Source organism: Ascaphus truei, chromosome 20 (assembly GCF_040206685.1).
Source record: "Ascaphus truei isolate aAscTru1 chromosome 20, aAscTru1.hap1, whole genome shotgun sequence".
Classification (NCBI taxonomy): domain Eukaryota; kingdom Metazoa; phylum Chordata; class Amphibia; order Anura; family Ascaphidae; genus Ascaphus; species Ascaphus truei.
The window spans coordinates 32769484-32783360 of record NC_134502.1 but is presented as its reverse complement, the minus strand read 5'-3'; the positions used below and the strand labels follow the sequence as shown (position 1 = coordinate 32783360).

The following is a 13877-nucleotide window of genomic DNA, read 5'->3' as shown; positions in this document are numbered from 1 at the left end:
TATGTGGGGGACTGCGGGGGTATGTGGATGCCTGGGGGGGACTGCGGGGGTATGTGGATGCCTGGAGGGGACTGCGGGGGTATGTGGATGCCCGGGGGGGACTGCGGGGGTATGTGGATGCCTGGGGGGGACTGCGGGGGTATGTGGATACCTGGGGAGGACTGCGGGGGTATGTGGATGCCTGGGGGGGACTGCGGGGGTATGTGGATGCCTGGGGGGGACTGCGGGGGTATGTGGATGCCTGGGGGGGACTGCGGGGGTATGTGGGGGACTGCGGGGGTATGTGGATGCCTGGGGGGGACTGCGGGGGTATGTGGATGCCTGGAGGGGACTGCGGGGGTATGTGGATGCCCGGGGGGGACTGCGGGGGTATGTGGATGCCTGGGGGGGACTGCGGGGGTATGTGGATGCCTGGGGGGGACTGCGGGGGTATGTGGATGCCTGGGGGGGACTGCGGGGGTATGTGGATGCCTGGGGGGGACTGCGGGGGTATGTGGGGGACTGCGGGGGTATGTGGATGCCTGGGGGGGACTGCGGGGGTATGTGGATGCCTGGGGGGGACTGCGGGGGTATGTGGATGCCTGGGGAGGACAGCGGGGGTATGTGGATGCCTGGGGGGGACTGCGGGGGTATGTGGATGCCTGGGGGGGACTGCGGGGGTATGTGGATGCCTGGGGGGGACTGCGGGGGTATGTGGATGCCTGGGGAGGACTGCGGGGGTATGTGGATGCCTGGGGGGGACTGCGGGGGTATGTGGATGCCTGGGGAGGACTGCGGGGGTATGTGTGGGCCTGCGCGGGACATCCGCACGGGCACGGCCCGGTGGGAAACGTGGCCGGACGGGGACGCGCTGGATCCAGCAACCAACTTTGCGCGCCCCCCCCCCCCCCCCCGCCCCCGGTCAGACCAATCAGGGAGAGGATTTATCTATTTATTTTAGTTTTTTAAAAATTGAAATTTTGGCGCGAGCCGGGGAATTCAAAGAGCCGCAGCGGCCTAAATCCACTCGCCAGCGGCCTAAATCCACTCGCCAGCGGCCTAAATCCACTCGCCAGCGGCCTAAATCCACTCGCCAGCGGCCTAAATCCACTCGCCAGCGGCCTAAATCCACTCGCCAGCGGCCTAAATCCACTCGCCAGCGGCCTAAATCCACTCGCCAGCGGCCTAAATCCACTCGCCAGCGGCCTAAATCCACTCGCCACGGGCGTGTGGTTATCATTAATTGTCGAACACTGTACAGTATATATATATATAAAACCTCCGTCTGTAATATAAACACACACACACACACACACACAGTGGTGTGAGAAAGAAAGTACACCCTCTGTGAATTCCACGGTTTTACATACCAACATGTGTCCATCTCAGGCTCTAACTCCAACCCCCTGGATATCACTTGTGGTGTCCCGCAAGGCTCTGTTCTGGGGCCCCTACTCTTCTCAGTGTTCATTAATGATCTTCCCACAGCTTGTAAGGAAGCCTCAATACACATGTATGCAGATGACACAATCCTGTATGCACACAGCCATAGCCTCTCTGACCTTCAACACATACTTCAGTCTGACTTTTTGAGACTCGAAAACTGGATTTCCCAAAACAAACTGTTTTTAAACACTGACAAGACTGTAACAATGGTATTTGGGACCAAGACTAAATTTGTAAAGCTTCCAGTGACTGAGCTCCTGAATAGAACCAACGCTAACACCACCCTAACACCTGTCACTAGTTTTAAATACCTGGGCTTATGGTTTGACTCCCACTTAACATTCGGGATGCACATTGATACCCTGACAACCAAGACCTATGCCAAACTAGGGGTACTTTACAGGAACAAATCCTCCCTAAGTCTCCTGGTCAGAAAGCGTATTGCACAGCAGATGCTAATGCCAATTATTGACTATGGAGACATAGTATATGGCTCGGCTCCTCAAACCCACCTTAGCAAACTTGACACCCTCTACAATTCAATTTGTCGTTTTGTTCTCCAATGCAACTACAACACACATCACTGCGAAATGCTCAAAGAACTAGATTGGTCATCACTAGAGTCTAGGCGCAAAGTTCACCTTTCCTGTCTCACCCTCAAATACTTTCTGGGCAAGCTACCCAGCTACCTGAACAAGCTCCTCACCCCTACCACACGCAGCACCTATCACCTGAGATCAGACTCCAAAAGACTATTCATGGTCCCAAGACTCAACAAAGTATCCGGACGTTCCTCCTTCTCCTTCCGTGCACCCCAAAACTGGAACAACCTACCAGAGACTCTCATATCCACCACCAGCTTAAGTTCTTTCAAATCTAAGGCTGTCTCACACTTTAATCTGGTCTGTAACTGTTTCATACGCTCATAATATATATTTTCTTTAACTGTGCATGCAATGTCTTGTATATAAATGTATACCTTGTTCATTTATGTAACTGTATTTGTAACCATGTATTATTTGTTTTATTCTGTGCCCAGGACATACTTGAAAACGAGAGGTAACTCTCAAAGTATTACTTCCTGGTAAAATATTTTATAAATAAATAAATAAATAAATAACATATCAGGACATAATAACAATCATCTGTTCCTTAGCAGGTCTTAAAATGAGGTAAATACAACCTCAGATGAACAACAACACATGACATATTACACTGTGTTATGATTTATTTAACAAAAATAAAGCCGAAACTAATTCAAACGTTGCTTTGGCGGGAGTTCATCAGCTGCTAGTGATGGGGAGCCGTTGATTCTGATTTAATTGCTTTATTGATGTGTCACATGGGTGGTTTAGGGTATTTAAGGCTGCATATGTACACATATACATATACACATATACATACATACAGATTTATATATAACGGAAAATGGTCCCTGCCACAGACCCCAACGATCGAATGGTACCTAAGTCAGATATAAGTACGGCTATGGGTATATAAAACCTGTGATGATGTGTCGGGAAGGGATAATGTGTGAGCAAAGTATCCCACAGAAACCCCTCCGCTATACAAAAGAAATATACATTTATTAATTACACAACATCACTGAAACAAACATAAGAACAGTCCCCCCAGAACCCATCTCACCGACACATCTCCCCACTGCACAGCACACGCCAGTGACAACAAGTCACGTGTAGGTAACACGTGAATAATTGGGATCGCTGTGTATAGAAGCAGGGAGGGGGTGAGGCAGTAATTAGCCTCAAAGCCACCTCGACCGACCAAGGGAATTACTCTAGGGTGGGACAAGAAATCCCTCAGCTGTGCAGCAACACTGTCATGATAATGTCATGAGATATTATGTAGTTTAATCCATTTTGGTGCTTATGGGATTAAAGAGCTACAGCTTGATGTAAAAAAAAATGCAATATATATATTGGGTTTATGACAAGCCCAGCGATGCTTGACTTCAAAGAGAGCTTAGTTGGGGGGTGCCTATCCGGTATGAGCCACTCAAGGTGCCAGATGCATGTACTGATATAGTCTTGAGATAAGGGGGGGCAGAGGTGGGAATAAAAAATGGCCCCCGTGACAAGTTTATAAACATGGTCGTTTTCTGTCTATGTTTTACCCCTTTTATTTTAAGAAGCTGTTCTGCATTTTATTGTAACTGTACGTTTTTTTGTAATACCTTTTCTGTAATCCAAGCACTGTATTTTTATATATATTAAAACATTTAATAAGTAATGCTTTGGGCTCTGAATGAACCGTTGCACGCTCTGGAGAGAGTATTTACGTATTCGGACACATTTTTGCTACGTATCATTCGTGTCCCTGTCACATACCTGCATGTTTGTCATTAGCAGTAGACACTGCCGCCCCTTCTGTGACTCCGAGAGGTGACGTTCCTGAAGTTCCTAATGAGGTGGCAGGATTAACAGTTATTATCGAACTATATTCTCACACACACACACACACACACACACACACACACACACACACACACACACACACACACACACACACACACACACACACACACACACACACACACACACACACACACACACATTGATATATATATATATATATATATATATATATATATAAAACTTTATGTAAGCTATTGTGGGTGAAAAAGGTGACAAGAAACATTCACCATTAGCATATACAAATAAAAATATCACTTGTGAGCACATTGACATGTCTTAGACAAATCTGCACCCTGCCTTTCACCATTATCCCCAGCACACTGTGCTCCCACTGCAGCAAGGGATTCTGGGGGAGGTTTTTTGTTAATCAGGTGGAAACGGACAGACACAGATAGATACACACAGAGGGACACACAGACACAGATAGATACACACAGAGGGACAGACACAGATAGATACACACAGAGGGACACACAGACACAGATAGATACACACAGAGGGACAGACACAGATAGCTACACACAGAGGGACAGGCAGACACAGATAGATACACACAGATAGACACACACAGAGGGGCAGACAGACACAGATAGATACACACAGAGGGACACACAGACACAGATGGATACACACAGAGGGACAGGCAGACACAGATAGAGACACACAGAGGGACAGACAGACACAGATAGATACACACAGAGGGACAGGCAGACAGATAGATACACACAGAGGGACAGGAAGACACAGATAGATACACACAGAGGGACAGGCAGTCACAGATAGATACACACAGAGGGACAGGCAGACACAGATAGATACACACAGAGGGACAGGCAGACACAGATAGATACACATAGAGGGACAGGCAGACACAGATGATACACACAGAGGGACAGACAGACACAGATACACACAGAGGGACAGGCAGACAGATAGATACACACAGAGGGGGACAGACACAGATAGATACACACAGCTAGATACACACAGAGGGACATACACAGATAGATACACACAGAGGGACAGACACAGATAGATACACACAGAGGGACAGACACAGATAGATACACACAGAGGGAAAGACACAGATGGATACACACAGAGGGACAGACAGACACAGATAGATACACAGGGGGACAGACAGACACAGATAGATACACACAGAGGGACAGGCAGACACAGATAGATTCACACAGAGGGACAGGCAGACAGAGCTAGATACACACAGAGGGACAGACCGACACAGATAGATACACACAGAGTGACAGACAGACACAGATAGATTCACACAGAGGGACAGGCAGACACAGATAGATACACACAGAGGGACAGGCAGACACAGATAGACACACACAGAGGGACAGCAGACACAGATAGATACACACAGAGGGACAGGCAGACACAGATAGATACACACAGAGGGACAGACAGACACAGATAGACACACACAGAGGGACAGGCAGACACAGATAGATACACACAGAGGGACAGGCAGACACATATAGATACACACAGAGGGACAGACACAGATAGATACACACAGAGGGACAGACACAGATAGATAAACACAGAGGGACAGGCAGACACAGCTAGATACACACAGAGGGACAGACACAGATAGATACACACAGAGGGACAGACAGACACAGATAGATACACACAGAGGGACAGGCAGACACAGATAGACACAAACAGAGGGACAGACCGACACAGATAGATACACACAGAGTGACAGACAGACACAGATAGATTCACACAGAGGGACAGGCAGACACAGATAGATACACACAGAGGGACAGGCAGACACAGATAGACACACACAGAGGGACAGCAGACACAGATAGATACACACAGAGGGACAGGCAGACACAGATAGATACACACAGAGGGACAGACAGACACAGATAGACACACACAGAGGGACAGGCAGACACAGATAGATACACACAGAGGGACAGGCAGACACATATAGATACACACAGAGGGACAGACACAGATAGATACACACAGAGGGACAGACACAGATAGATAAACACAGAGGGACAGGCAGACACAGCTAGATACACACAGAGGGATAGACAGACACAGATAGATACACACAGAGGGATAGGCAGACACAGATAGATACACACAGAGGGACAGACAGACACAGATAGATACACACAGAGGGGCAGACATAGATAGATACACACAGAGGGATAGACAGACACAGATAGATACCCACAGAGGGACAGGCAGACACAGATAGATACACACAGAGGGACAGGCAGACACAGATAGATACACACACAGGGGCAGACAGACACAGATAGATACACACAGAGGGACAGATAAACACAGATAGATACACACAGAGGGACAGACACAGATAGAGACACAGAGAGGGACAGGCAGACACAGATAGATACACACATAGGGACAGGCAGACACAGATAGATACACACAGATAGATACACACAGAGGGACAGGCAGACACAGATAGATACACACAGATAGATACACACAGAGGGACAGGCAGACACAGATAGATACACACAGAGGACAGACACAGATAGAGACACAGAGAGGGACAGGCAGACACAGATAGATACACAGAGGGACAGACAGACACAGATAGATACACACAGAGGGACAGGCAGACACAGATAGATACACAGAGGGACAGACAGACACAGATAGATACACACAGGGGGACAGGCAGAAACAGATAGATACACACAGAGGGACAGACAGACACAGATAGATACACACAGAGGGATAGGCAGACACAGATAGATACACACAGAGGGACAGACACAGATAGATACACACAGAGGGATAGACAGACACAGATAGATAAACACAGAGGGACAGGCAGACACAGATAGATACACACAGAGGGACAGACAGATAGATACACACAGAGGGACAGGCAGACACAGATAGATACACACAGAGGGATAGACAGACACAGATAGATACACACAGAGGGACAGGCAGACACAGATAGATACCCACAGAGGGACAGGCAGACACAGATAGATACACACAGAGGGACAGGCAGACACAGATAGATACACACAGAGAGACAGACAGACAGACACAGATAGTTTCACACAGAGTGACAGGCAGACACAGATAGATAGATACACACACAGACACAGATAGATACACACAGAGGGACAGACAGACATAGATAGATACACACAGAGGGATAGACAGACACAGATAGATACACACAGAGGGACAGGCAGACACAGATAGATACACACAGAGGGGCAGACAGACACAGATAGATACACACAGAGACACAGATAGATACACACAGAGGGACAGGCAGACACAGATACACACAGAGGGACAGGCAGACACAGATAGATACACACAGAGGGACAGACAGACACAGATAGATACACACAGAGGGACAGACAGACACAGATAGACACACACAGAGGGACAGGCAGACACAGATAGACACACACAGAGGGACAGGCAGACACAGATAGATACACACAGAGGGACTGACAGACACAGATCGATACACACAGAGGGATAGACAGACACAGATAGATACACACAGAGGGACTGACAGACACAGATAGATACACACAGTGGGACAGACAGACACAGATAGACACACACAGAGGGACAGGCAGACACAGATAGACACACACAGAGGGACAGGCAGACACAGATAGATACACACAGAGGGACTGACAGACACAGATAGATACACACAGAGGGACTGACAGACACAGATAGATACACACAGTGGGACAGACAGACACAGATAGACACACACAGAGGGACAGGCAGACACAGATAGATACACACACAGACACAGATAGATACACACAGAGGGATAGACAGACACAGATAGATACACACAGAGGGACAGACAGACACAGATAGATACACACAGTGGGACAGACAGACACAGATAGACACACACAGAGGGACAGACAGACACAGATAGATACACACAGAGTGACAGGCAGACACAGATAGATATACACAGAGGGACAGACACAGATAGATACACACAGAGGGACAGGCAGACACAGATAGATACACACAGAGGGACAGACAGACACAGATAGATACACACAGAGGGACAGGCAGACACAGATAGATATACAAAGAGGGACAGGCAGACACAGATAGATACACACAGAGGGACAGGCAGACACAGATAGATACACACAGAGGGACAGACAGACACAGATAGATACACACAGACACGGATAGATACACACAGAGGGACAGGCAGACACAGATAGATACACACAGAGGGACAGACAGACACAGATAGATACACACAGAGGGACAGACAGACACAGATAGATACACACAGAGGGACAGGCAGACAAAGATAGATACACACAGAGGGACAGACAGACACAGATAGATACACACAGAGGGACAGGCAGACACAGATAAATACACACAGAGGGACAGACACAGATAGATACACACAGAGGGACAGGCAGACACAGATAGATACACACAGAGGGAAAGGCAGACACAGATAGATACACACAGAGGGACAGACAGACACATATAGATACACACAGACACGGATAGATACACACAGAGGGACAGGCAGACACAGATAGATACACACAGAGGGACAGACAGAGAGACACAGATAGATACACACAGAGGGACAGGCAGACACAGATAGATACACACAGAGGGACAGACAGACACAGATAGATACACACAAAGGGACAGACAGACACAGATAGATACACACAGAGGGACAGACAATGATAGATACACACAGAGGGACAGACAGACACAGATAGATACACACAGAGGGACAGACAGACACAGATAGATACACACAGAGGGACAGGCAGACACAGATAGATACACACAGAGGGACAGACAGATACATATAGATACACACAGAGGGAAAGGCAGACACAGATAGATACACACAGAGGGACAGACACAGATAGATACACACAGAGGGACAGACAGACATAGATAGATACACACAGAGGGGCAGACACAGATAGATACACACAGAGGGACAGACACAGATAGATACACACAGAGGGAGAGGCAGACACAGATAGATACACACAGAGGGACAGACAGACACAGATAGATACACACAGAGGGACAGACACAGATAGATACACACAGAGGGACAGACACAGATAGATACACACAGAGGGAGAGGCAGACACAGATAGATACACACAGAGGGACAGACACAGATAGATACACACAGAGGGACAGACAGATAGATACACACAGAGGGACAGACACAGATAGATACACACAGATAGATACACACAGAGGGACAGACACAGATAGATACACACAGAGGGACAGACACAAATAGATACACACAGAGGGACAGGCAGACACAGATAGATACACACAGAGGGATAGGCAGACACAGATAGATACACACAGAGGGACAGGCAGACACAGATAGATACACACAGAGGGACAGACAGATAGATACACAGAGGGACAGATACAGATAGATACACACAGAGGGACAGACACAGATAGATACACACAGAGGGACAGACACAGATAGATATACACAGAGGGACAGGCAGACACAGATAGATACACACAGAGGGACAGGCAGACACAGATAGATACACACAGAGGGACAGGCAGACACAGATAGATACACACAGAGAGACAGACAGACAGACACAGATAGTTTCACACAGAGTGACAGGCAGACACAGATAGATAGATACACACACAGACACAGATAGATACACACAGAGGGACAGACAGACATAGATAGATACACACAGAGGGATAGACAGACACAGATAGATACACACAGAGGGACAGGCAGACACAGATAGATACACACAGAGGGGCAGACAGACACAGATAGATACACACAGAGACACAGATAGATACACACAGAGGGACAGGCAGACACAGATACACACAGAGGGACAGGCAGACACAGATAGATACACACAGAGGGACAGACAGACACAGATAGATACACACAGAGGGACAGACAGACACAGATAGACACACACAGAGGGACAGGCAGACACAGATAGACACACACAGAGGGACAGGCAGACACAGATAGATACACACAGAGGGACTGACAGACACAGATCGATACACACAGAGGGATAGACAGACACAGATAGATACACACAGAGGGACTGACAGACACAGATAGATACACACAGTGGGACAGACAGACACAGATAGACACACACAGAGGGACAGGCAGACACAGATAGACACACACAGAGGGACAGGCAGACACAGATAGATACACACAGAGGGACTGACAGACACAGATAGATACACACAGAGGGACTGACAGACACAGATAGATACACACAGTGGGACAGACAGACACAGATAGACACACACAGAGGGACAGGCAGACACAGATAGATACACACACAGACACAGATAGATACACACAGAGGGATAGACAGACACAGATAGATACACACAGAGGGACAGACAGACACAGATAGATACACACAGTGGGACAGACAGACACAGATAGACACACACAGAGGGACAGACAGACACAGATAGATACACACAGAGTGACAGGCAGACACAGATAGATATACACAGAGGGACAGACACAGATAGATACACACAGAGGGACAGGCAGACACAGATAGATACACACAGAGGGACAGACAGACACAGATAGATACACACAGAGGGACAGGCAGACACAGATAGATATACAAAGAGGGACAGGCAGACACAGATAGATACACACAGAGGGACAGGCAGACACAGATAGATACACACAGAGGGACAGACAGACACAGATAGATACACACAGACACGGATAGATACACACAGAGGGACAGGCAGACACAGATAGATACACACAGAGGGACAGACAGACACAGATAGATACACACAGAGGGACAGACAGACACAGATAGATACACACAGAGGGACAGGCAGACAAAGATAGATACACACAGAGGGACAGACAGACACAGATAGATACACACAGAGGGACAGGCAGACACAGATAAATACACACAGAGGGACAGACACAGATAGATACACACAGAGGGACAGGCAGACACAGATAGATACACACAGAGGGAAAGGCAGACACAGATAGATACACACAGAGGGACAGACAGACACATATAGATACACACAGACACGGATAGATACACACAGAGGGACAGGCAGACACAGATAGATACACACAGAGGGACAGACAGAGAGACACAGATAGATACACACAGAGGGACAGGCAGACACAGATAGATACACACAGAGGGACAGACAGACACAGATAGATACACACAAAGGGACAGACAGACACAGATAGATACACACAGAGGGACAGACAATGATAGATACACACAGAGGGACAGACAGACACAGATAGATACACACAGAGGGACAGACAGACACAGATAGATACACACAGAGGGACAGGCAGACACAGATAGATACACACAGAGGGACAGACAGATACATATAGATACACACAGAGGGAAAGGCAGACACAGATAGATACACACAGAGGGACAGACACAGATAGATACACACAGAGGGACAGACAGACATAGATAGATACACACAGAGGGGCAGACACAGATAGATACACACAGAGGGACAGACACAGATAGATACACACAGAGGGAGAGGCAGACACAGATAGATACACACAGAGGGACAGACAGACACAGATAGATACACACAGAGGGACAGACACAGATAGATACACACAGAGGGACAGACACAGATAGATACACACAGAGGGAGAGGCAGACACAGATAGATACACACAGAGGGACAGACACAGATAGATACACACAGAGGGACAGACAGATAGATACACACAGAGGGACAGACACAGATAGATACACACAGATAGATACACACAGAGGGACAGACACAGATAGATACACACAGAGGGACAGACACAAATAGATACACACAGAGGGACAGGCAGACACAGATAGATACACACAGAGGGATAGGCAGACACAGATAGATACACACAGAGGGACAGGCAGACACAGATAGATACACACAGAGGGACAGACAGATAGATACACAGAGGGACAGATACAGATAGATACACACAGAGGGACAGACACAGATAGATACACACAGAGGGACAGACACAGATAGATATACACAGAGGGACAGGCAGACACAGATAGATACACACAGAGGGACAGGCAGACACAGATAGATACACACAGAGGGACAGGCAGACACAGATAGATACACACAGAGGGACAGGCAGACACAGATAGATACACACAGAGGGACAGGCAGATAGATACACAGAGGGACAGACACAGATAGATACACACAGAGGGACAGACACAGATAGATACACACAGAGGGACAGGCAGACTTAGATAGATACACACAGAGGCACAGAGGGACAGGCAGACAGACACAGATAGATACACACATTTTTGTTTTTTTATTCCACACCCCTTGTTACCCTTTATTTCTCCCCTTATTCCGGACGTGCCTCCCCCTGTGCGAGCCGCACCGTGTTACTTACCTGCGCCGGTATCTGCACCCCCCCCCCCCTGCGCCAGTATCTGCACCCCCCCCTGCGCCTCGTCCCGCAGCCTTTATTCTGCGTCGCGTCCCATCACCACCTTCAGAACCCCACTCAGCCTTTGTGCCGATCCGCGCTCCGTGTTCCCGGCGTTTATTTGGCACTCGCCGTGCCTTTTTCTCCGCCATATTTACACCTCGGAGCGCACTCACCTGCCTAATTGGGATTCACTTTGCACGGCGCCTCTTATACTTTATTTCACGGAAATATCCTTTTGGTTTCACTACTCTCCGTGTTTTCCTTTTTCAGCTGGCGGGCGCCCGTCTTTCCTATCGTGTCCATATAATATTTGTATGTATACTATTGGTATGTTATCGCGTGTGCTGAACATACATGTAAAAATTATATATATAAAAAAAACTATTCAAAATCACATTTTATGGAAAAATAATAATATATATTAATACGGCACATATAATGCCTTCTCACCTGCGCAGCGTATCAGCGCTGCGAGGAGAAGCAGCGTGGCGTGTGTGTACATGGTTACCTCCCATTGCAATCACTGCGCGGAGTCTTTATATAGAGAGAGAGAGGTATATACAGGATGCCCCCCCTATAATCACGGAGCGCGGAGACCAGGAGAGGATTAAAAACGCAGACAATGGCACCCATTGTCCCGGCTGAACAATGGCATCGCGTGCAGAGATAAGCGTGGCCTTGTCACGGGGAGAGACTTGGACGCTCGCACGGGGACCGGCGCCAGGCAGGAGATAGCGATCACAGGAAAAATGAATTTATTCACGTCCGGCGCCAACAGCCGCAGCGCAATATCACAAAGCGGGGCAATTCTCGCTCAAAGCAGGGGGTACGGGGGCAGGTGCCTGGCGCCACCGCAGTAGCTGCCCCTGCACCCGCTCCTGTGGGGGGGAGCGGGGGTAGGGATTGTCCAGGCCTCTCTGGTGCCATTCGCGGTTGGGTACTTTCAAATTCGCCGGTGGAATGTGCCGCGCTCGGCGCCTCCGGCCGCTCGCTGTCCCGTGGCCGGGGGCGGCCGCCTCTCCGGGTTGGACCCGGAGACTCCGGGGTTTCAGGGACTCGCCTCCCGAACCCATCAATACACCGGGAGGCGCGGCGGCGTTTGTATATTATTATACCGCGCCGGGCAGGGGTTGAGCCCGTGGTCGTCTCGTACGCCAGTCCCACGGCTCTGAGCACTTACACCACAGTGTGGGGGGAAGCTGGTCCTCCTTATGCACCCCTATGGGAGGTGTATTCTAATTGGGGGATGTACTGCACAGCGCAGTGTATGTTACATTTATTTAAAGAGTTAGATTCATCACACCACCCTCTGTGTGTCTCTATCTGTGTCTGTCTGTCCCTCTGTGTGTATCTATCTGTGTCTGTCCCTCTGTGTGTATCTATCTGTGTCTGCCTGTCCCTCTCTGTGTCTCTATCTGTGTCTGTCCCTCTGTGTGTATCTATATGTGTCTGCCTGTCCCTCTGTGTGT

The 13877-nt window shown here is 48.5% G+C and overlaps 1 protein-coding gene across 3 annotated transcripts in view; it reads right to left on the bottom strand.

Annotated features, from left to right (window-relative positions):
- LOC142470895 (uncharacterized) overlaps positions 1–12920 on the bottom strand; it is a 46430-nt gene extending 33510 nt beyond the window's left edge. For all 3 annotated transcript variants that reach the window (XM_075577696.1, XM_075577698.1, XM_075577697.1), the window contains exons 1-2: positions 12859–12920; positions 3774–3845 (exon numbers count right to left, since the gene is read on the bottom strand). In XM_075577696.1, coding sequence (XP_075433811.1) covers positions 3774–3845; positions 12859–12910 — 124 coding nt within the window. In that variant the 5' untranslated portion in view covers positions 12911–12920. The remainder of the gene's footprint in view (positions 1–3773; positions 3846–12858) is intronic.
- Between the last annotated feature and the right edge of the window lie 957 nt (positions 12921–13877).